Source organism: Ziziphus jujuba, chromosome 7 (assembly GCF_031755915.1).
Source record: "Ziziphus jujuba cultivar Dongzao chromosome 7, ASM3175591v1".
Lineage (NCBI taxonomy): Eukaryota > Viridiplantae > Streptophyta > Magnoliopsida > Rosales > Rhamnaceae > Ziziphus > Ziziphus jujuba.
This window is the reverse complement of record NC_083385.1, coordinates 2,005,371-2,030,758: the sequence shown is the minus strand read 5'-3', so window position 1 is coordinate 2,030,758 and position 25,388 is coordinate 2,005,371. Positions and strand designations below refer to the sequence as shown.

At 34.7% G+C, this 25,388-nt stretch overlaps 5 protein-coding genes across 5 annotated transcripts; all 5 read left to right on the top strand.

Moving 5' to 3' along the window:
* Nucleotides 1-1,239: 1,239 nt before the first annotated feature.
* Nucleotides 1,240-3,713, top strand: LOC107423814 (probable pectinesterase/pectinesterase inhibitor 12). The gene is made up of 2 exons (XM_016033451.3): nt 1,240-2,539; nt 2,649-3,713. Exons 1-2 carry the CDS (start codon nt 1,609-1,611, stop codon nt 3,335-3,337), a joined length of 1,620 nt encoding a protein of 539 aa, XP_015888937.3. The 5' UTR covers nt 1,240-1,608; the 3' UTR covers nt 3,338-3,713.
* A 1,004-nt stretch (nt 3,714-4,717) lies between these two features.
* Nucleotides 4,718-7,540, top strand: LOC107423815 (putative pectinesterase/pectinesterase inhibitor 45). The gene is made up of 3 exons (XM_025076224.3): nt 4,718-5,945; nt 6,210-6,370; nt 6,450-7,540. The coding sequence occupies exons 1-3, from the start codon at nt 4,912-4,914 to the stop codon at nt 7,139-7,141; spliced, it is 1,887 nt and encodes a 628-aa protein (XP_024931992.2). The 5' UTR covers nt 4,718-4,911; the 3' UTR covers nt 7,142-7,540.
* Nucleotides 7,541-8,500: 960 nt separating this feature from the next.
* LOC112492485 (putative invertase inhibitor) lies at nt 8,501-9,086 on the top strand. Its single transcript, XM_048480027.2, has one exon. The coding sequence runs from the start codon at nt 8,535-8,537 to the stop codon at nt 9,072-9,074; it is 540 nt and encodes a 179-aa protein (XP_048335984.1). The 5' UTR covers nt 8,501-8,534; the 3' UTR covers nt 9,075-9,086.
* A 4,424-nt stretch (nt 9,087-13,510) lies between these two features.
* LOC107423820 (pectinesterase) lies at nt 13,511-16,580 on the top strand. Its single transcript, XM_016033456.4, has 3 exons — nt 13,511-13,922; nt 14,238-14,867; nt 15,674-16,580. The coding sequence occupies exons 1-3, from the start codon at nt 13,619-13,621 to the stop codon at nt 16,369-16,371; spliced, it is 1,632 nt and encodes a 543-aa protein (XP_015888942.3). The 5' UTR covers nt 13,511-13,618; the 3' UTR covers nt 16,372-16,580.
* A 5,724-nt stretch (nt 16,581-22,304) lies between these two features.
* Nucleotides 22,305-25,291, top strand: LOC107423821 (DNA repair protein RAD51 homolog). The gene is made up of 9 exons (XM_016033457.4): nt 22,305-22,513; nt 23,085-23,229; nt 23,347-23,457; nt 23,605-23,696; nt 24,000-24,094; nt 24,177-24,290; nt 24,404-24,533; nt 24,759-24,880; nt 24,984-25,291. Exons 1-9 carry the CDS (start codon nt 22,424-22,426, stop codon nt 25,105-25,107), a joined length of 1,023 nt encoding a protein of 340 aa, XP_015888943.1. The 5' UTR covers nt 22,305-22,423; the 3' UTR covers nt 25,108-25,291.
* The last annotated feature ends 97 nt before the right edge of the window (nt 25,292-25,388 follow it).

The window sequence follows — 25,388 nt, the reverse complement described above, 5'->3', positions numbered from 1 at the left end:
ACGGTGATGCACCATAAGTCAGTCAAGTGGGAGAAAGAAGACAGAATGTTATATATATATATATATATGTATATGTGTGTGAGTATATATATATATATATATATATGTATATGTGTGTGAGTATATATATATATATATATATATAGCTGCAAGTTTTGGAATGCTTCAAATAAATGAAGATTCGTCACATGTGATATTTTTGGCAGATACGCTTCGGTTGGACAAAATTGTTAATGAATAAAATTTTGACTGTCTCTCTTGTGTTTTTCACAAGTCACCAAATAAAAGAAAAGAAAAAAACTGAAAGTCACGTCTCTTGTTTCCCTCACTCTTTCCACTTGTACATACGAAGAAAGAGCACCTCTACTCCAAGATTAACTTGTTTTTCATGGAATTTTTTCTAACCCCATTTTTCCAATGACAACATTATTAAATCTTCGACTTGGCCCCAAATTGCTAATAGCTTTTTTTAACTTTTTGAGATGAATTATTGGACTAATTGCATCCTCAGCTAGTTTTTCCCAACAATAAAGCATAATAAAATTGAGGAACAATTATTCATAGTAAATCCATACAATCATAAACTTATATAAAGATAAAGTTCTACGAAAACAAACCATTATAGATTCTTTATATTGGGAAAAAAAAAAAATTACACAGACTACAACACATGAGGAATTCTTTTAATGTATTAGTTTTCAATTTAGGGAGTATGTCTTGTGATTATTCCCCTGGTCTCCTTAATCTTCTCGTTCATCGAAATTGTTTATATTATATCCTTTCGGTGTTATAACATTTGGAATGGAATACTTTGTTATATATATCTTTTCGTTTGGGGGGGACCAAATCATCTTTTTTATTTCATCTTTTTCCCTTTATATCTCTTCTCATTCTCTTCTCATTCTCCTCTCACATTTATCATGTTTTTGTCTTTTTTTCTTTTTTTTTTCTTTTTTTTCTTTTTTTTTTTTTAAAAAAATTTCTACAACCTTAAAAAAAAAAAGAAAAAAGATTAATGTTTATTTTCTGATTTCCAAGATGAGGAACAAATATATTTCTGGACGTAAGCTGAAAACAGTCCGAGGCACATCACAGAGTCCAAAAGGTTGACTGTTGACTCAGTATTACGTACTTTCCCCCACTACTCAAAACTATCATGTTCAGTGAATTTGTTGTAAAGTTCACATTTCCTAAGACATATCTTTCACAAAACCTTCCACCCATCCCTCCCTACTCCTGGAGATCCATATGAAATATATATACGAATAAAAAATGAATTTTTATTTTTATTTTAATTAAAATTTAAAAAAAAAAGAAAAAATTTGGATCGACTATTATTATTATTATTGTTATTCCTGTGCATCATGCAGTCTTCCTCGTCTCTATCATTTGTATATTTCAAGCTGTCAACCAGATTGCAAAGACTCTCTTTCCTTCTGATTCCCGTGAATCTGTGTAACCATTCATTAACCAAACAAAGAAAAATCCATGCAACTTTACGTTCCCAAAGACATTATTATTAACAGCAACAGCAATCAAACTTGAGCTTTCTCTTTTTCTTTTTGTTAGAGTTACAGAATTTTCCATCAGCCTCCACTTTTGCTGGCTATGGCTTCCTCCATTCCAAAATCGTTGCTAATTCTCTACGCATTGTTCTCGATGATCTCGATAAGTTCGTCATCTACCACCACCACTAATTCCATGGATGCCCATCTTTCTTCCATTAGATCATTATGCCAGACCACCCCATACCCAGATGTCTGCTTTGATTCATTGAAGCTCTCCATCTCCATTAACATCAGTCCTAACATCCTTACTTTCCTTCTCCAATCCCTCAAAACAGCAATTTCCGAAGCCGGAAAGCTCTCGGATCTTCTCTTAACAGCTGGACACTCGAATAACATCGTTGAGAAACAGAGAGGAGCAGTTCAAGATTGCAAAGAGCTCCACCAAATCACCGTCTCATCTTTGCAAAAATCAGTGTCACGAGTCCGTTCTTTTTCTAATTCTAGAAAAGTAGCCGATGCTAGAGCTTATCTCAGCGCAGCTCTCACAAACAAGAACACATGCTTGGAAGGCCTGGACTCAGCTTCTGGTCCTCTAAAACCAAAACTGATCAATTCCTTCCTTACTACATACAAGCACGTTAGCAATTCCCTTTCCATTCTCTCCAAACCTGGAACTACTCCAAAATCCCATAATAACAGGCGTCTAATGGGTGTTCAAAAATGGATATCGAGGAAAAATCGGCGGATCTTGCAGAGCTCCGGCGATGAATACGACCCGAGTGAGATTCTAACAGTGTCTGGAGATGGAACAGGGAACTTCACCACCATCACCGACGCTATTAATTTCGCTCCAAATAACAGTTTAGACAGAATAATCATCTACATCAAAGAAGGGGTTTATGAAGAAAACGTGGAAATCCCAAGCTATAAACCCAACATCGTTCTTTTCGGAGATGGCAGTGACGTCACATTCGTCACCGGTAACAGAAGCGTTACTAATGGCTGGACCACTTTCAGATCTGCAACGCTAGGTAATGAATTTTCTGATTTTCTCTCTCATTAATCGATTAACTTGTCATATTAACCCCTTTATTTACATTTATTTATTAATTTTGTCAATTTCCAAAATTCGATGATCAGCGGTATCAGGGGAGGGATTTCTGGCGAGGGACATAACGGTAGAGAACACGGCAGGACAAGAGAAGCATCAAGCCGTGGCATTGAGAGTGAATGCAGATTTAGCAGCATTCTATAGATGCACCTTCGATGGCTTCCAAGACACTCTGTATGTTCACTCATTTCGACAATTCTACAGAGAGTGTGACATTTACGGTACCATAGACTACATCTTCGGCAATGCGGCTGCGGTGTTACAGGCTTCCAACATTGTATCCAAAATGCCTAAGCCCGGCCAGTTCAATGTCATCACGGCACAGTCACGTGACACTCTGGATGAGGCTACAGGATTCTCTATACAGAACTGTTCCATTTTAGCTTCCGACGAATTGTTGGCAAACTCCAGCACTGTCAAAAGCTACCTTGGGAGGCCGTGGAGAGTCTTCTCTCGGACTGTGTTTATTGAGTCTTATATGGATGATTTCATTGACCCAATTGGGTGGACGGCTTGGTCTGCCAACGAAGGCTTGAACACTGCGTATTATGGAGAGTACGATAATTATGGGCCCGGTTCGGGTACGGATGGTCGGGTTCATTCGACTGGGTTTCACGTTATGGATTATTATGATGCGTCCAATTTCACTGTAGCGGAGTTCATCACCGGTGATGAATGGCTGGAATCCACTTCGTTCCCTTATGATGATGGCATTTAGCTTTGCTTTGGTATTGTTGAGATTTTTCATGGAGATTTCTTTTACTGATTCTTTTAAGTTTGTGAATGGTAACAAGAATTCCCTGAAAGATACAGTATTATCTTTTAAAGCAGCTTTTCTGACTTTAGTCAGAAATGCCGGACGGACACGAAGAGAAAAAGTTGGGCCTTTATATTTTGGTTTATTTTATTCTGGAGTTGGTTGGAGCCATGCCCCCCTGTCAGCCCAACATGAACGAAACATGTCAAGTGGGTTGTGAGTATGGTTTAAAATATTCAAAAAAATTTAAATATTTTTTTGAAATTTTTATTTTTAAAAAATTTTGAAATAAAATAATTTTTTATTATTTTTTATTAATATATGATATTTTTCGATATTTTAATGAAAATTTTGGTATTTTGAATTTTTGATATCGATTAAATTTTGGTTGTGAGAGTTAGGTTCTTCTTTTTCCAAACATATATATATATATATAATTTTTTTCTTTTGCTTCTTAATATAAGTATACCTTAATGTTGTTCTTGTTAGGAAGCTGAGGTTAACACTATAAATTAACATATACAAATAAAACCAAGCACAGATACGAAAGTGGACAAAGAGGCTCCACATGCTTAAGCTCTTTCGATATCACAAAGGGAGTATTAATAAAAAACACCATTGAAACCTGGGATATGGGCCTGTGACATGCAGTCTTGTAGATGGATTAGGCCTTATTATTCTACATTTTGCATTTTCCTAGCCAATAAGATCTAATTAGGAGATCAATACAAAAAACAGATCTAATTAGGAGTTTTAAACACGTATTTGTTTGGTTGATATATAATTGTTTTATTGGGCTGGCAAAAGTTGGTGTTTAAATTTGCCAAAGTAACGATTAGATATATGATATTGTAAAGATGGTCTTCTGATTTGAGAGTGTGGATTAAAAATAGTGAAAAATTAAGACAAGCGGTCCAGTCCAGCCAAGAAACACTAAAAAATAATATAACAAAAAGAATAAAATGTCGTGATTAGTTATATATAGCTAAATTGCAACCGCACACATGAAAATCACAGCTTGACTAACCTCTTCGTTTGGTTAAAACTTAAAATCAATCATAATTAAATTTGAACCACAATCCATAAACAGCTAGCTTGGCTGTGGTGGGTATAATCGTAATTTAGGTGATTTTCGCGGGAACTGCGGCTGGGAGTGAAAAGTGATGCAACATACATATATAACATCCAGTCTTTCAGAATCCATCCTATAACTAACTTTTAAAATAGAAAGACCTGAAAAGTCTCTCGTCCAGACCTCTTTCCATTCAAACACCTAAATAATAATACTCTAAAAAAAAATTTAAAAAGCAATAAATCAAAAAAAACTGGAGCTAGAAAAAAGGAAGATAAAAAAAAAATAAAAAAAATAAAAAAATAAAAAAAAATAAAAAGAAAGAAAGAAAGAATACAAAAGAAGAAGAAATAAAACAACCCCCCCTTCTTTGGATCTCTGAGTTCTTTTTTGATTTCTATCTTGGCTGAAATCTAAGGCAGAGGGGGTAGTTTTTTCTCTGCCTTAGCCAATTTTGCAGAAGATGGTATTTCAAGATTTTGACAAAATCTCAGAACGTAGAAGAGCCGAGAGGGAACGTAAGTTCAAAAAGAGAGTTACCATTGGCCTTATTACGGGATTAGTACTCCTTGTTATAATCGCCGCCGGAGTTATCGTTTTGGTCACCACTAATAATAATAATAATGACTCTAACAGCAACAACAAGAACTCCTCCACCACCTCCAAGTCTAACAAAGGATCATCATCATCATCAGCCAAACCATCTTCTTCTTCATCCACTTCTGCTTCTTCTTCTTCATCTTCATCTTTATTATCTTCTTCTTCTGGGGATTCATCATCCACGAGAGACGTCGTAAAAGTCGAAAAGGTCATCACTTCCGTATGTAGCTCTACGGATTACAAGCAGAGGTGCCATGACTCCCTCACTGCTGCTGCAAAGAAACAGCCTGAATTGTCTCAGCCTAAGGATTTCATCAAGGTTGCAATTTCAGCAGCTTCGGATGAGCTCACCAAGGCATTCAACAAAACTTCCAATTTCACGTTCAATACCCCTGAAGAGAAGGCAGCGTTTGGAGACTGTAAGGTTCTAATGGAGGATGCTTTGGAGGAATTGGAGGCTTCTGGTAAGCACGTTGGAGACAATGCTACTTTAACAGCTTTGTCGAGTAAAACCCCGGACTTGAACAGTTGGCTCAGTGCAGTTCAATCTTATCAGCAGACATGCATTGATGGATTCCCTGTAGGGAAGTTGAAGACCGATGTCAAGAACGCTTTCAATGCTACAAAGGAATTCACCAGCAACTCTTTGGCGTTGATTTCCGAGGTGGTTTCGTTTCTTTCCACGTTACAGACACCGGGTTCACCAGGACCAGCAACGACCCGCCACCTTTTGGACACCGATGGTTTCCCTACTTGGATGAGTCATGAAGATCGGAGGATGTTGAAGGCTAGTGATGTCAAGCTCACGCCTAATGTCACTGTGGCTAAAGATGGAAGTGGAAAGTTCAAAACCATTAATGCAGCTCTTGCTGCCATGCCTGCTAATTACACTGGACGGTATATTCTATATATATATATATATATATAATAATAATTCTCTCATCCAGGAATCCACAAATTATTGTCCCGGACAATACGAGATAGGCATGTAACATGTAAATTTATTTTAACACCTATCCTTTTAAAATTCATCCAGGATTTGTGGATGAGAGAAAATTATACATATATATATGCTTCAAAATTTTTTCTATATTGTTGCTCATGTGTTTTTTATTATATAAATATACAGTAATTTTTTGATCTTGATGAAAAATATTCCAGGTTTGTCATCTACGTGAAAGAAGGAGTATATGATGAGACTGTAATTGTGACAAAGAAGATGGTAAACGTCACAATATATGGTGATGGGTCACAGAAGAGCATCATCACCGGGAAGAAAAATTTTGTAGATGGAGTTAGAACCTTCGAAACTGCATCATTTGGTAATTGATTGATTAAGCTAGCTAGCTAGCTCGTCATATATATATATAACCAAAAATTGATTCAAATCTTAATGTGCAGCGGCTCTTGGAGAGGGTTTCATGGGAAAAGCCATGGGGTTCAGAAACACAGCCGGTCCAGAAAAACACCAAGCCGTGGCAGCCAGAATCCAATCAGATCGGGCAATCTTTGTCAACTGCAGATTCGAAGGTTACCAAGACACCTTATACGCACAGACACACCGTCAGTTCTACAGAAGCTGTGTCATCGCCGGAACAGTAGACTTCATCTTTGGCGACGCGGCGGCCATCTTCCAGAACTGCAATCTGGTGGTGAGGAAACCTTTGGACAACCAGCAGAACATCGTGACGGCGCAAGGTAGGACCGACGTACGAGAAACGACAGGGTTCGTGCTGCAAAACTGTCGTGTTATGGCAGACAAGGCTCTTGTACCAGTGAAGGAGAAGATAAGGAGCTATTTGGGGAGGCCATGGAAGGAATTCTCGAGGACCATATTTATGGAATCGGATATAGAGGATATAATCCATCCAGATGGTTGGATGCCATGGGAAGGAGAGTTTGCATTGAAAACTCTGTACTACGCGGAGTATAACAACAAAGGAGCCGGATCGAAAACCACGGCCAGAGTGAAATGGCCTGGTTACAAAGTGATCGATAAGCAAGAAGCTAACAAGTTTACAGTAGAGAATTTCTTACCAGGAAGTTGGCTCAATGCCACCGGTGTTCCTGTTCAAAAATCTTTTTATTTTTAAGACATTCTTTCACTCAACGTTTTCTTCCTTCCTTCCTTCTTCTTCTTCTTCTTCTTCTTCTTCTTCTTTTTCTTCCCCCACACAAATTATTTTATTTGATATCAAAAAGAAAGAATGAAGTTTGTTGATATTTCTAGTTTCTTTCCCTTTAAAACTTCAAACTTCAAACCCCATTCCAAAAGGCAAACAAACGAAGATTACCTTTAAATTTAAAATTAGAACGTCACCCGTCGTCTAATGGGCCGAGTGAACTCATTGTGTCGGCCCATTTTATTTTTTAACCAATATTGGACCCATTATTTTTCTGTACATTTTCTGGGCCTGGACAACGTGTAATCTGTTAGTAGGGAGGGGTGTAGTATACTGTGCGTGTCCACTACGTCCAATTCTTTTGCCTAATTCCTTTGTTTCTTTGTTATGATAAACTTAATAAAAAATATTAATGATAATATGATAATAAAGAAATTAACTTTACCAGAATTTTCGGACAACCATTATTCGTGTAAATTCAATGTGCTACCCCAGCCAAAGTAACTCGTATATTAGCTAGTGAATATCATCCAACAGTTAATTATATATAAAATGCTTTTCGGTGTGTATATATATATATATATATATATACACACAAAATTAATCGCTCACTCATTCTACTTTTATAATATTCTCACAAAAGACGAATCAATACCATATTCGATATTTATTTATTTATTTAAGAAGTATCTTACTGGAGTGATGGGCGGGAGATGACTAGAGGTCAACGTTAAAAGGACAATACAAAATGGGGGCCCGTTTGGTATGTCACTACTGCATAAACGAATGGTTGTGGTATGGCCTCCCTTTTGCTTTTCCATTTTTTTTTTTTTTAAAATTGTATAATTCATAAACTATACCTTTTTAACTTTTTAGTAGCAGGATTCCAATGAGCGGTTACATCAATTAGTCCAAACCGTCCATAATTGTTTTATGATGGTAGTTCACGTTCGGTAGGGAACCTGACAGCTATTTATTGTAGCATCTGCTCTTGGGAAAGAAAGTTAACAAACTAAATGCCAAAATAATCACTCATCAACATATATAATATACCCACACCGACTACCATAACCAAATGCAGGATTGTCTTCACCTCATGCGAACACATAATTTTAGACAAAAGTTGGAAATCGCAATTCCATCATACCCAAACAAAATTTTCAAATTAAATTAAGAAAATAATAATAATAACAATAATACATGCACTTTTTTTAAGGAGAAAAAAAAAAAAAAAGTTTGGTGTTATAGAGCCAGCTTTATGTTTTATATATATATATATATATACACATTCGTAACCTTAATTCTTTCCATATTGCAGAGATTGATGATGAAGGTGACTTCTTTTACGGCTTTGAACAAACTAATGAGTCTACTTTTGTTGGTGGCTGGTTTTGCATTGGTTAATAATAATAGTCTTGCAACTACAGAGACACAAGAAGGAGATTTGGTTTCCAAAACATGCAAGCAAACACTTTATTCCCAAGTTTGTGAATCTTCTTTAAGATCAGATCCGAGAAGTAAAACATCGGATCTCAGAGGATTGGCTGGGATTGCACTCGATCTAAGCATAGCAAATGGGGTTCGTACTCTATCTTATATCAACCATTTGAAGTCTGAAGCCGCTGCTAATAATGCGACCGATTTATTCATGTCCAGTTGCTTGAGTGACTGTATTGAGCAATACTCTGATGCCATTGAGAATTTACATGACTCCATACATGCTCTAAACGACAAGTCGTACGACACGTTGAACTCTTTGGTAACGGCTGCAATGACGGATTCGGACACATGCGAGGATGGGTTTAAGGAGAGAGAAGGATATGAGTCTCCTTTGACTGAACCAAACCAGTATTTCTCTAAGCTGTGTAGTAATTTGCTAGCAATTACCGCCCTTCTCGTTTAATCTAAATTAATGACTGACCTGGGTTAAATGTCTTTTGCTACCACAATACTATATCTAATATATACCGATTTATTGATTTCTCATATCCTCATTTATTTATTTATTTTATTTTTGTAGTTTTCTCTGCTGCTATTGCTTGTTATATATATATATATATATGGAAATTCTATGGTGAGGACGGTCCGCATGAGGACCACAGTATTAATGATGGTTTTTCATAGTATTAACGACGGTTTTTTGGAAAATCGTCACCAATATTATGAAAAACTGTCACCAATATTGTGGTTCACATGAGGACCGTCCGCATCATAGACGGAGTATATATATATATATATATAATTATTATTCAACAAGTGTCTTAAAAATATAAATCCTGAACCGAAGTACAAAAACCCTAACCGCATGGGTTGGGCGTATCTCCATCCCTAGAGGAGCCGTATGAGGTGGAAGCTCGACCTATAGTTTTGAAGCTGAGCCTTTCCAGCAATAGGGCCTGCCCGTTATGGGCATGTCAGGACCCATCTAAAATACTTCATCGGAACCCTAGACAAGTCGAAACGACAACCAAAATTTATGAATGATATACCAAATCGAAACCAATGTGGGACCTTGTAATCCAATAATATACCAAATTGAAGACCGATGTGGGACCTTGTAATCCATCTCCCTTGGGGCCCAGGACTGGCTCTGACTTGTAATCCATCCCCTTTGGGGTCCAACGTCCTCGCTGGCACACAAATTCAGGTACTGGTTCTGATATCAATGTAACAGTCCAGTCCACTCGTATGAGATATTGTCTGCTTTAGATCCAGCCCGAACGGTTTTAAAAGGCCTCTCAAGGGAAGGTATCCACACCCTCTTATAAGACATGTTTCGTTTCCCTTTCCAACCAATGTGAGACCTCATAGGCACCTATAGAGATTATTTCAAAATCTACTCGCAAAAAGACGTAGTCCCCAACCATGTAGTCCATCGAAGGCAATCGTCCATGTTACGTTTTTGTTTCTGGTCGTCAACAGATGAATTAATCATCCATGTATGTTGATGAGCTGTAAATTAGATTTTCCATCGGATTGAAAAAGATATACGTTTCTTTTCACACACACACTCACACACACAGAGATATATATATATATATATATATATATTGCTTTGAAATGGATTAGATCAAGTATATGGGTCATATGGGGCTTCTTCTTTTTTTCTTTCGTAATATCATACGGCTGTTATACTACATTTTGTTGGAACTTTTCCTGGGTGGGCCAGTGACGACATGTGTGCATAACCAGATGTTATAACTTAATGCCTTTTGATTGTAGTTTTTATCAGGAAAACAACAAAGTCTCAAGTCAATAAGAGTCTAAACCAAGAACAAATTTTCTAGTACTTCACGCTGAATGTGGATCTCACATGTGGGCTTCACTGTCGATGCTTTACTAACTCCCAAAGTATTGTAAATGCTTTATTAAAGCCTGTGCTTGGGGAAGATGCTAGTCAGCGGCTCAAACCACCCTCAGAATCAAATTATAGCCACTAGCCAGGTTCTCTGGTAAGACTCTAATCCATATATAAGTAATAAAGAAAATGCAAAAGTAGAAGTGACTGATTTTTCTTCTTTAATTTCTAATAAATTTATTTCGTTGGGAATTAATTTGATAAATTGATTGATTGACTTTTCTGTGGAATTTTCTCAATCAACCACATGTGCAAATGTTCCCACCGTAGGGAAAAGTAGAGGGGCATTGTATTGGCATGGCGTTTTGGCTCGCAGCAGTCGTTTGTCCGATATACTTTTTGTGTGGTGACTGCTGAGTCCGATTACTACTCCGCTACCCACTAACCATATAGCAATGGAACGACTGCTCCATCACCTAATTGCTATTGAAAATGCCCTCCACTCTACTTTTTTGCTTTGGGCCATATAGCCCAACAATTTGAACATAATATTTCCCCCATTTTGGTTATATTCACTAATTCACATATATAAATATATATATATACACACTCACACACATACATATATAACAAATTTATTGCAATTTAGTACTTTTGAGTTTTTATATTTAATTTGTGTTTTAAATCTTTAATTTTTTTAAAAAAATTATTTAAATTTAAAATTTTTTAATTTGTTGTAGATTAATTTAATCTTTGATTTGATAAACGGATAAATAATTGTTTTATTCATATGGATTTCACGTGACTTTATCCTTTATCCTTTAATTATGTTCATTTCAATAAAACTGTTACCTATTTATTTATTAACTTAAAAATTTGATCAATTTGCAACATATTGAAAAATTAACTATTTAAATTAAAATTTTAAAATTTCACATACCAAGATGCAATTAATCCTATAATTAACACATTTAATACTTTTCATTAATGTTGATATTTGAAGAAAATTAAGAGCAATTAAGAGAACAGCTGCACAGATGAAGAAATGGAGAGTGAAGGTTGCGGTTGCGGTCGCAGCCGAGCTGGTAAGTATCATGCTTCATTATCTATTCCTTTCCAAGTTCGAATGTGATAAAGCAACAATGCCGCTAATTATCCAAAAAACAAAAAATGGAAAGCGAAGGTACTTGCTAGCCCACTCAATGGCATATTTTATATAATATAATATCCAAAAAAATTACTTTTTCCATTTTTTTTTTTGAGAAATACTTTTTCGTTTATTTATTTAACAAACCGCATACTATATTATTATATTTTTAAAAAAATAATTGTCTAATGGATATAGTAATGAGAGGTTTCTCTCAATTAGCCTTGGTTAATAATTTTCAATTGAATTTGAAAAACATATTAGACAACCGAAGTGACAACCGATCGGTTAAGTAGTAATAGATCGATCTGTCATGCCCTCCATGAAGCATGGGACCAGTGCTTAGTCCCACCACTTGTATTTTGTTTTTATTTTTATTTTTCTAATCTCATGATGATAAATTGACAAGCCACAGCCAATATAGTAACCAACGCCCTGTACCAAAAATATGGATTGTGCTTTCCGGAGGGTGGAATCCATATGGGATCCATCTCCTTATGAAAGGAGAGAGTTGTGCTCCTGGAAGCAGCAGTGGAAATTTGCTCGCCCTGTAGTACAGTTATAGGAAAATGAAGACATTAAAGTACTACTTGTTATCGGCTTGGAATTTTCTAATTAACAATACCTTGTTTGACGATTCAATTTCGTTGTTATATCTCAAATAAAACCTATTGAAGTTTTTGGATCCGATGCACCAAGTACACTTTTTGCCATATACATCGACACTGTGCGGTGCTAGCTAATTAATTAAAGTGACAATATACTTGTCGTGCCATTCAATATATACACACACACAAACATATATATATATATATATATAGATATATTTGTGCCGGAAATTCAAGTGTTTGCGTTACGTATATCTATAAGACTTTGTCAATCCCACATGCATATCTACGAATTTTCTTGCATGTTTTCGACCTGAATTAATGTGTTTTTATAATATATGTATAATATCTTAGTCCTCTGGCCAGCTAACTCCTCCTTATTCTAACACAAATGTACATAATACACATATATATGTATATGTGTGTGTGTGTGTGTGTGTGTGTAAATAATAAATGATAATACAACCAAACCAAACAATAAGTATTTTTTATATAAACATTTTAAATCTAATTAAATTAGAAATTTCCTAGTAAGAGGTGCTCTCTTACTCTCTCTCTCTCTCTATATATATATATATATTATTTTCATGGATTCACAAGAAAATTTTTATATTTGTTTTCGTATTCTTAAATAAACTATTAGCTAGGTTTCAATTTGGTAAGCATGAAATTATAGTGTATCCTCTAAAACTAAAAGAGATCTGGTTGTGCATTTAATCAATTAGTTTTATATTTTTTCCCAACTCGCTAGAGATTGCAACTAAATTAATATTCATAAAATATTCTTACTGGTGGGTTTGAATTAATATTCATCCTATTTCTCATAATTATTTTCAATTGATTTTTTTTACTTGAGTAAAATCAAACAAAGATTTGGCATATATGCATAAAGTAACAAGTCTCTCATGATGGAATCTTTGATTTATTTTAAAATCTTATACGGTAAAAGCTTAATGATAATTAATACGTGAATTTAGTATCTCGGATCCATAAGAGCATAGACTTCCGTAACATGAAAATGTACAATATGAAAGTGCAACAACAATAGTACTATACTATATAGAACGAAGCACGGTCAGTATAATCAAGAGTATAGAAAGGACCTCAAAAACAGGATTTGGACTTTGAAAAGTACGTGGCAATGGAATTGATAATTCTGCACCATTCATTTGTCATAGCTCTTGTAAAATGGACCCCCAAAGTGACTTAGATATTTCTTTTCCACAGATGCAATAACCAAGCCAAGTTGCCAACTGCCCACTATAAAATACCCAAACCATTCCTCATTTTTTTACACAGTCATCGAGTCCCCAAGTCTCTTTATATTCGTGAAATATCCAAGGGGATTTTTTTTGCTAGAATATTCAATCATAAATATATAATTCCTTTCAAGTATGAAAATGCAAGAGTTTGTACTTTTTTGGGTTTTGGGAGGTGCATTAGTGGGTGTCTCCATGTCTTTGCCTGCCATGGATGGTTACCAAAAAAATGTTCAAGAGGGATGTCGATTTTCTCGATATCCTTCCCTTTGTGTTGAAACTGTGATTGGTTCTGGTTCAGGGCATAAACGTACTGATATGATTTCTGCTCTTGTAAACAAGACATTATCTGAGACCAAACATCTCACTTCCTACTTCACTATTACCACCTCCCAATTTGAATCCCAATTAGATGCTCAGCGTGCCCAATCTATCACAGGTAGGATATGCTGCCCAATATCGGAAAAAAATAAATATATAAATTCAAAGAGTCATTATACATTTTGTGTGTATATATATATATATATATAGTTAGAAATCAACAACTTTAGATACATAGTATTTTTATAATTTCACGTGTCTTTGATTTTGGGCTAGAAATAGAAAAAATAAGGATACTAAAAAGACTTTCTGAAAAATTCTTTTTTTCTTTTTTTGTTCTTTTTTTAAAAGAAGCAATTGCAGGGTACGTGTTAAATGTTTGTCGGGTCATATGTTTGTTTTTTTTTTAAATTGTTGACTCTGTTACATGCAGACTATTGTGAAACGCTGATGGGCATGTCTATGAAGCTCCTAAGCCAATCCCAAGCAGCACTCGCTGAATCGCCAAGGAAAAAGAAGCAAGATATCCAGACATGGCTAAGCGCTTCCTTGACATTCCAAGAAGCTTGTAAAGATTCCACCAGGGGTCTCAATCTTCCCGGCAACCTCATGACTCAGATTTCCAAAACGATGTCCTATCTTTCTCAGTTGAATAGTAATCAATTAGCTCTCGTTAATGCCATAACCGGTGAGCCTAAAAGCAATAAAAACACAAATCGTCGTCTTTCTGATGACGACGATGAGAAAAAACAATCAGGTAATTTTTTTCCCAAGTGGGTATCGCCTAGGAACAGAAAACTACTTCAGGCCACCACCACCCCAATAAAAGCCAATGCCGTAGTTGCGAAAGATGGTTCGGGAAACTATGTAACCATTTCGGAAGCAATACAGGCCGCTTCTGGAGGTAGGTTTGTGATTTATGTAAAGAGAGGAGTTTATAAGGAGAAGATTCGGACCAACAAAGGCGGTATTACCTTGATAGGAGATGGAAAATACGCCACCGTCATTGTTGGTGATGATAGTGTCGCTTCAGGATCTACCATGCCTGGTTCAGCCACATTTAGTAAGTTTGTATTCTTCCAATAGTTTATTTTCTTAAATATTAGGGTGCTAATTTGATCTTTTTATTGAGGTATTGTTGTTTGTCTACTAATGATAATCACTCTATGTTTACATATTAAATATTATTGGATATATTTAAACCAATTTTAATTTTTTGAAACTGAACTGTAAATGGAAAGGTAAATCCTTTAACTTAAATTTTTTATATATAAATATGAATTCCATTGATTATGATTGTTAACTGTGACAAATATTATTTTTTTTCTTTCTATAATTACAAAATTAAAATATAATTAATTAAAAAAGTGCAAGATGTGGAGGAAAATATAAATAAATAAAATTAAATAGCATATATAGTGTGATTTAAACATAAAGGCTACAAAGTGGAGCATTAACATGGGAGAATTGGCAAAAAGATTACTTTTTTGTTTGGTCAGACAAAAAAGATTATTTAATATGCTATTTGATTTTGACAGGGAAATAAAAAAAGCTTTTAGAATGGTCAAACCATTTGATCTCTGTCCCTTTAATTTACACGTAATTAAATGTCCCATTACCTAAAAGATAAGAGGAGTCTTGGCCTAGGCGTGTTAATGGAAAAAAATATGTTATATATATATATATATATATATATATGAGCCGGATCGCTATTAGTTTTATAATTGCTAACTAGTACAAAATCACTCAGGAGTAATTAAGGTTTCTTGAGGTAAGAGAAATTCATTTTACAAACACCTGAAATAATATATGCTTGAGTTGCTAATTAAGATGAGAATTTTGTGTTGGTTTAATTTGTGTGCGGCACAGCCATAACAGGAGGCAATTTCATAGCCCGCGACATTGGATTCCAAAACACAGCAGGCCCAGGAGGAGAACAGGCATTGGCTCTGCACATAGCTTCCGATCATTCAGTTCTCTATAGGTGTAGCATTGTTGGCTACCAAGACACTCTCTATGCACTCGCTCTCCGTCAATTCTATAGAGAATGTGATATCCATGGCACCATCGACTTTATCTTCGGCAACGCAGTGGCTGTTTTCCAGGGCTGCAATATCATGCTTCGCCGTCCAAGCGGCAATAGTTACAATGTCATTCTGGCAAATGGAAGATCAGACCCTGGGCAGAACACCGGCTTCTCTCTCCAAAACTGTAAAATCTCAGTCACCTCCGAGTTCTCTGCTGTAAAAACTCCGTACAGAACTTATCTGGGTAGGCCATGGAAAGAGTATTCGAGGTCAGTGGTTATGGAATCATCCATAGACGATGTTATTGAACCTAGTGGTTGGGTGGAGTGGCCTGGGGCTCAAAGATCTTCCCTCAGGACCTTGTATTTTTCTGAATATGCAAATGTGGGACCAGGTGCTGGGACTGGCAAAAGGGTAAATTGGCCTGGTTTTCATGTCCTTGCAACTGCAGAGGCTGAAAAGTTTACTGTTGGAAATTTTATTGATGGTGCTTCGTGGCTTCCTTCTACAGGAGTGACTTTCATCTCCGGGCTTCATTAGTGTTATAAATATATTTGTTTGGCATGCAGTTTTAATTAAAGGATTGTCGTAATTAATTCTTCATTGTTGTATTTAATTGCAGTTGTATAAATTAATATATAGCATGTCCCGTGTATTCACTTAGTCATGTCTTGTACAGTTTGGAATATCAAGTATTGTACAGTTTGGAATATCTATCAAGCATAAAAAACTAGAAGAAGAATTTGTCATGCACGTTCTTTTCTAAATTTTTTGTCTTTTTGCAGTGAAATTAAACGCTCCACATGCTAAGTGCCTTTTGGTTAATCCTTGTTGGAAGGGGCCAAAGATAGCCTGAAACAAAGTGATAATAAAACATTTAATTTCCTAATTACCCAGTACCTTGTGATTAATTAACAATAATATTCACACATATCAACCTTTAGTGTTTTGGTAATTAGGGTATAGATAGCGAAGTAAGGACCATTAATTCTTTGAGCTCTTTGGCATTACTGTAGTGCCCTTTTCCAGTAACATATCTTAATAATCTATCTCTGATTGATGCAGCGGTGGTGTTTACGTATGTCATCACGAAACTTTTTAAACGAAAACAGGGTGTTTTCAAGAGCTAGATGATGGAGACCTATAGCGCTCGTTAAAGTTGTTTGCTCTGGCCAATTGATCGCGGCTTTTAATTTTTATCAAAAGCTAAACTCGATGATTTAACTCATTAACAAGGACAAAGACCTGCAGGTCGCCATTTAATAAATGATAACGATGCTTTTCATCTAAAAGTACAACAAATTAAAAGTTACACATATTATATACAAATTAAAAGTTACACATATTATACATATGGTCAATTTAGTATTCGAGTGCTTTTAATATCTTTCAATGAGTATTCACGATTATATATACTTGGTTCTTCATTTAATTCGTTTACTTTTGAGAAATTAATAGGCTTGATAAAGCCTTGATATTATGTGTCGGTGGATAAATTCCAAAATTATGTGTCGGCTGAGAAAAAAAAAATTAATGTGGTATGTATACTTTAGTACAATATATATATATATATATATGGTAATAAAACCTCCTTCTTTTTTTGGTAAATAGTTGGTAAATATATTTTTATTTGGCATACAGATTTAATTAAAGGGTTGTCTTTGTTGTCTATTTAATTGCTACAGTATAAATTATGTGTCTTGTATTCACTTAGTCATGTATTGTATAGTTTAGAATATCTATCAAACATTAAAAAAAAAAAAAAAAAAAAAAAGAAACTAGAAACAAAAATTTGTCATGTTCTGTTCTCAGTTTTATCTTTTTGTAAGGAAATGAAACACATTACATGCTACGTGCCTTTCGATTAATCTTTGTTGGTGTGTGGGATAAAATATAGTTCAAGTAATTCCCTCCCTAAATAAATGATGAATGGACCATGTATGAAACTCTATGGATGAAACCTACAAGGATGATATAACCATGGTAGAAACGTAAATGATTGTGAAGGAATATATCATAGATGAAAAAATATTGGTAGAAACAACATAGTAGCTTCTAGATAGAGTAGTTAAAAACATACTTAAAAGAATCGGTGGAATGTCCATGGTTAGATACGCCATGGTCAAATACGATATCCTAGATATGCCATTGTTTAATACATCATGGTTAGAAACAACATGGGAAAAATCAATGGTGGCCTAAAATGGTGCGGTTAAATATGAGATGGGATAAAATAATAAATGCTATGAAATGATGCTTTTAGATATGACGTAGGCTGAAACAAGTAAAGTGATATTGCATGAATAGAAACAAATTGGATGATAAAATACGTGGGATAATACGGCATGTGGGATGATATCGTGCGTGAGATGATACAATGTGCAATATGGTATAATACATGTTTTGATACAATGCATGGTATGATACGATATATGGTTGGATACAAAGCATGGTATAATATAACGTGAGATTCGATACGATATGGAGCAGTAATGGCTTGGTATGAATAATAGGTTGGCTAAATATGACGAATTAAGCAACGTGGAAGAAACAAATCACCATGGTCAAATAACAGCTAGAGGATTTGAAACAAAGAACTTCATTCTTTATAGATTCATTACTGGATCAAACGGGATTTATAGTACGATTAGATAGCCATAAAAAATAAGAATACAACTAGCATAAGGATATTCTTCTATTGTTCAAATACCAATCTTAAAACAATTTTGTGATCTAATTTATTTTAAGATTAGGAATCTAAGTCTTAATAGGATTCAAAAAGCTCAAAGGCATTCTACATAAGCTTATTTCACCATTGGAACAAAGTACGCTTTTTTAAGTTGACACTGAGCATTAGAATACTTTAAATATACATTGCTTATTGAAGTATCAGAGAATTTTTGATCGGTACCATACCAGAGCCTCAAGATTGTTCACGTGTTTTATTCTTTCGAATATTTCAGATGTCCAGATTTATACATCAATAGTTATTAAGCATGTAATTTCCTAATTACCCAATATCCAATGATTAATTAATAATGATTTTCACACATATTAACCTTGAATATTTGGTCATTAAGATATAGATGGCTAAAAAGACCATTAATTCTTTGACAGTACTTTGTAGCGCCTTTTTACATAACATCTTAGTAATCTATGATGCAGCTGCATGTGGCCATTAAGATATAGAAAGCTAAGTAACCTTTATATTTTGGTCTTTAAGATATAGATAGCCAAATAAGGACCATTAATTTTTTGAGATATATATAGCTAAGTAGGACCATTAATTTTTTTGAGTTCTTTGGGATTACTCTGTAGTGCTTTTTCTATAACACCTTAACAATCTATAATGCAGCTGGCATGTGGTGTTTTGATTTTTTTTGTCAAATCTTTAAATTTTTGAAACAAAAATAAGGTGTTTTCAATAGCTAGATGATGGAGATCGCCACTTAATAAATGATAATTATGTTTGCTTTTGGCCAGTCTATGCAGATCGCCATTTGATAAATGATAATTATGCTTTTCATCTTTTCATTTTTTATTTTTTATTATTATTATTATTATTTATCATTTTACAATAATCTTTTCTATTTTAATATTTAAAATCTATAATAAGAGATAGATATGAGAGTGCTTTTAATATTCTTTAAATATAATATACGAGTGCTTTTAATATTCTTTAAATGAGTATTCACGGTTGTACTTGGTTCTTCATTTTCGTTTACTTTTTGAAAGTAACTATATTTGATAAAACCTTGATATTGTATCGGTGGATAAATTCCAAAAATCATGTGTCGGCCTAAAATATATATATATATATATATATATGTACTTTAGTTCTAATAAAACCATGGAGTAGGTCTGGTATCATCAAGTTTTTACTTTTAGATCTTATTAATGTTGGATGAATTTAATTTTCTATTTTTTCCTCTTCATAGTTTGCTCTCCTAAAGTGTAAAATACAGGAGGTAGTGTATGTAATATTTGATTTTTAATTTGTTTAAATGCTTAAAGGGCATTTTGACATTTTATTTATGGTATTTTTTTAATACGAAAATAATATTAAAATTGTTGTGTGGGTATCAATTTGTACAGTGTAAATAGAATCAACCTCATTATATTTTGATTAATAGAATAGAAGGGAATGGGAATGAAATAATTTAAATATTTTATTTGGATGGTTAAAATGAGATGGAAAGGAAAGGAAAGGGAAGGAAAATGAAGGATTTAATTCTTTTATTCAAATCAAATATGTTTCCCTCCCAAAATTGATAATAAATTTGGAAAGGAAAAAAACTTTTAATATTTCAAAATTACTCTTATTGTTTATGTATGAAAATATTTAATACATTTCACATCATTTTCTTTCTTTTTTATTTATTAATCATTCAGACAATAATTATAAATAAATATTTTTTTTTTATTTCTTTACCTTTCCTTTTTTATCAAATATTTCCTTTCTTTCGTTTCCTCTCTTCAATTCGAAAAATGTGTAAAACTTTTTGCTTTCCATCATTTCTTGTCAACCTTGGGAGGAAATGAAAAGATCAATTCCTTCCATTTTCTTCGTTTTCCTTATTATTCTATTTTATTTTAATCATTCAAACAAGCGATTTAAATCAAGCGATTTAAATCAGTTTTTTGCTATTCTCTCAATCTAAATATAATAAAAACTTGAAGACATAAATTAAAATAATATTAATTTTTTTATAAAAAAATTAGAGTAATAATATTTTTAATTAAGGACTTAGGCCTTACTACATATATCATAATAAACATAAATTAAGAGGTCAAGTTTGTCGCTGATACCTAATTGGATGAGGTGACCAAAATTAATAGTATATTTAGTATATTGGTCCTGCATGTGTGTAGAATTTATTGTATTCATTACTGTTACTGTTCCAAAACCCCGAAGCCATTAACTATACATATATATATATATATATATATATTATAATCCCTTATATGGTCTCTTTTACAAGGTTGATTAAAAGCTTTTTTCTGCGATAGCTAACCTGGCATATCCTTTTCTCTGTTTGTTTCTTTTTTTTTTTTTTTTTTTTTTGGGTTTTGTTTTTTTTCCTTGTTAAATGATATATGTGTGTGTGTGTGTGTGTTGGAAGGTGTAAAGTCATAGTTATGATATATAACACTTTTCTTTAAGCATCGCAATCACTTTTTGAGCACCGTTTGAAATATATTTGCTGATGGAGATCATTTGTGGGAGCACACTTTTTTAATCTTAACTTTGCCCAAAATCCTGAACTTTAAGAAAGAGGCCAACTAACTTGGAGTCCAATATTAATGGCAGTGATGAGGATGATTAGGATACATTTAGAAATGAAATGGAATAAACTGGGTGCCCATAGATAATGATACGTGACTTCGATGTATCGTTGATTAAAGTTAGATAAGTATTGGACCACATGAACTTTTAGCGGTTGATAGGAAACGTTAACCACTTACACGGGCACAAATTAATTTCATGTTATTGATATTGATCATTCATTATTCTTTTTCTTGGCCGAACTTAGTAATAAAAATATAGAAAAATTTTAAATTAAAGACATATGATAATAATCAATTTATTTTCATTTATTTCCGTTCATTTTTTATTCTAAAAACAAATCAAATTTAAGCATATACTTTTGATATTCAAAATTTTCGTAAAATGATTATAAATTGTATATTTTATCGACATTTTTTATGCTCTCTTCTTGGTAATGTCTGCTTTTAGGCGATATGTTTTGTTTTTGTGGAAATTTTGGGCTGAAATTAGTAGAGCCCACGACCATCATGGACCTTGAGCCCAGTAACGGCCCAATTTGAGTGCCATCTCTGTTGCCCACATGTGTTTGGGTAATTGAAATGTGGGCAAAAGTTTAACAAACCGAAAAAGATGAGGACCAATGAAATAGAACACAAACTGGGCATTTCTGGGCTCTAGTAAACCAGAACCCAGCATGAGTAGTGGGCTCAAACAATTTTAGCCCATATTGTTGGGCCTGTAAATCATATTTTGGGCCTATACATATGGACAGACCTTTCCGTTCGTTAATTGTTTATTTTAAAACAAATTAAATTTAGGCATATAATTTTAATATTCAAATTTTTCGTAAAAGGATTGTAAATTGTATATTTTGTCAATATGCTTTATGTTTAAATTTTTTTTGGCGATTTATGCTTTAAGTTTAATTTATTCACATGAAATGTGGGCATAAGTAAAAAAAAAGCATGTGGGCCAAAGGAAAGGGACTCAAATTGCGCCATTTCAAGGCTCAAGATAAACCAGAACCCAGGCATGCATATGAGTAGCGGGCTCATCTAAAATCAGCCCATAAAATTAGGTTGTCAAATCATAAGTTGGGCCTGTGATATGGACAGGCCTTTTCAGTCCGTATTAGAGCCACGAAAAGCGTCCCTTGTAAGACGCCATGAAGAACTTTGGCGCCCATTAAAAGCTTTTGAAAAGTATGCTTTTCCCTCCAACCTTGCCACTTTTCTGTTTGGTTTTATAGCTCTCCCTAATCTCTGTAGGTGTTTGCGGTGACCGGCAAGGCACATCTTGAGGTTGGTATATTATCAGCAGGGGATGGAGCAGCAGAGGAACATGAAAATGGTCCAAGAACAAGAAGAACATGAAGAGATCCAGCATGGCCCTTTCCCTGTTGAACAGCTTCAGGTAAACCTGGAAATTTGGAAACGTGCCAAAAGAACATTTTCAGATATATTTATTGGATTTGTAACTGGGTTTCTCTGAGGGGTAATTCGAGTGTCCACTCAAATGGGTTCTTTTCCAACTTGCTTGCAAGTCTTTTTGATTCTTTAATATTTTAGAGACCTTTTTTTTTTCTTTGTTTTTTTTTTTTTTTTTTTTTTCCTCTGTTTACCCTTTTTTTGGGTGGAATTCAAGCGCAAGATTGTATTTTTGTAGATGGGTTTTACAATTTCTAGAGATTTTGATATTGTACTATGTCGTTCAAAGATGGGTAATGGGTTCGTTCAATCTAGGGGTTATCTAACCTTTAGCTTGTCTATTTTTACATGCTCTAGATTTTTCTATTTCGATTTGTTACACCTTAAGCATAACCAAGTAAAATGAGTTTCTTGATCGAATATTTCCATGATCTGCGTATCCCACAAATCAAAGCAATCATCTTTATTTACTTCTTGGGACTTTCGGCCTCTGCCCATGTTTTTTCTTAATCATGGTGTGGCTTAGTAATTTGTTTGTTGTCAATCTTCAACCCAAGGCGTCAGGTATCGCTGCAATTGACGTAAAGAAGCTGAGAGATTCGGGTCTCTGTACAGTTGAATCTGTTGCTTACTCTCCAAGGAAAGATCTTTTGCAAATCAAAGGAATCAGCGAAGCCAAAGTAGACAAGATCATCGAAGCAGGTATGTCTTTCACTCCGATTTACCCATTTTGCTTCCAATCATTTTGCCTTTTTGAGCTTCGATAATTAGCAGTTTACAATTAAGAACCCATTTTGGCTTGTTTCATTCTATTAACAGCCTCCAAATTGGTGCCTTTGGGTTTCACTAGTGCAAGCCAACTCCACGCCCAGAGGCTTGAAATCATTCAAATAACATCTGGATCAAGGGAACTTGACAAGGTTTTGGAGGGTGAGTTTCACTAATTTTCCAAGTTTCAAAATGTCAACATGGAGTTACTGATTTTGCGATTGAATTGCAGAAGTAGGACTTTCTACCTAGCTTAAAGTACTGATCGTGTGTATGGTGCCTAATATTTTCATGACTCTTTTCTGGCAGGAGGAATAGAAACGGGATCTATCACCGAGATATATGGTGAATTTCGCTCTGGAAAGACTCAGCTCTGTCATACACTCTGTGTCACTTGCCAAGTAGGTGTTTCTCTTTTTTGTTTCACTACCCATTAGGCCTGCTTTTCTCGTTGCATATGTCTAGTTGTTCTTAACTTGCAAAGTGAAAAATGCAATCCAACTGCATCGTCATATGTTCCTTCCTTTCCTATATTATGATCTCTTAGTTAAGGAAGATGTAAATTCAATAGGTCCCGCTCAGTTCCAGCTCTTCGGTTAGGGAGAGTCATCTATTAAGTTTTGTTTCAATAAACAACTTACCTAACCTTTAATGTTGATCTTTCATGCTTTCATAGCACAAGTTAATGCACTTTGATGTTTCAGCTTCCATTAGACCAAGGAGGTGGTGAGGGGAAAGCAATGTACATTGATGCCGAGGGCACGTTCAGACCACAGAGACTCTTACAGATAGCAGACAGGTGTGATATGGCTTCCTTCATTTGATTTTGAATGTGCTGCTGCATATATGTGGTATGATAATACTGGTCTTGGTTGCTGCAGGTTTGGATTGAATGGTGCTGATGTCTTGGAGAATGTTGCCTATGCTAGAGCTTATAACACTGACCATCAGTCAAGACTGCTGCTTGAAGCAGCTTCAATGATGGTGGAAACAAGGTGCGATAGTTTAACTGTCTTGGTCCTGTTAAGACCCGTAATGAATCTGTCAACCGAGGTTGTCTGTAAAATTCAGTTTTAGACTACCTGTTTAATGAACTTTGTCTCTGTAGGTTTGCTCTCATGATAGTAGACAGTGCTACTGCTCTCTATAGAACTGATTTTTCTGGGAGGGGAGAACTTTCGGCTCGACAAATGCATCTTGCGAAGTTCCTCAGGAGTCTTCAGAAGCTAGCAGATGAGGTAAAGATTTTTCACATATAGTCTTGATTACTAACTAACAACTAAGGACTTTGTTGGTTAGTTTTGCTAAGATTTCATGATTTAGTTTGGTAAGACCTGGAGCCATTCTGACATAGAACTCAACTTTGATGATAACGGTTCCATGCATATTAACATTTTGATGTATAACATTAACATATATCATAGTAATAAAGGTGCCTCTTATTCATGCTTTGATCAATGTAGTTTGGCGTGGCTGTTGTAATTACAAACCAAGTTGTTGCGCAAGTTGATGGTTCTGCAATCTTTGCTGGGCCTCAAATTAAGCCAATTGGTGGAAACATCATGGCTCATGCTTCAACAACAAGGTTTGTAGTGTCTACTATATAGTTGTTACTTTGGTTGTAATTTTTTTTGTCCCCCATTAAACCGTTAATACTAAACGGTTCATTTCATACCCCCTTATTACAGGCTTGCTCTCCGGAAGGGCAGAGGGGAAGAACGCATTTGCAAGGTAATAAGTTCTCCTTGTTTAGCTGAAGCTGACGCTCGGTTTCAAATTTCTGCTGAAGGTGTTACAGATGTCAAGGACTGATAAATTCCGAGGCTTTTGCAACTCATTATTTCATCACAACCTTGTAAATTTTTTGTTTCCATCTGAATTTTTGGAATTGCCTCTTTTCCTTTTTGTGAGCTTGTTTCCATTTGTCTTTTGTAATGGAAAAGAGGAGCGAACAATATTCAAGTAATGTTTCCGTTTTTGAGTCTTTTTTATTTCATTTTATTTTGTTTTTGGTGATTTAAGAGACTTACGGGGATTCAAGTAAACTGTGCATACTTATGTGCAATATGGTTAAAAATAAAACGTTGGAAGCC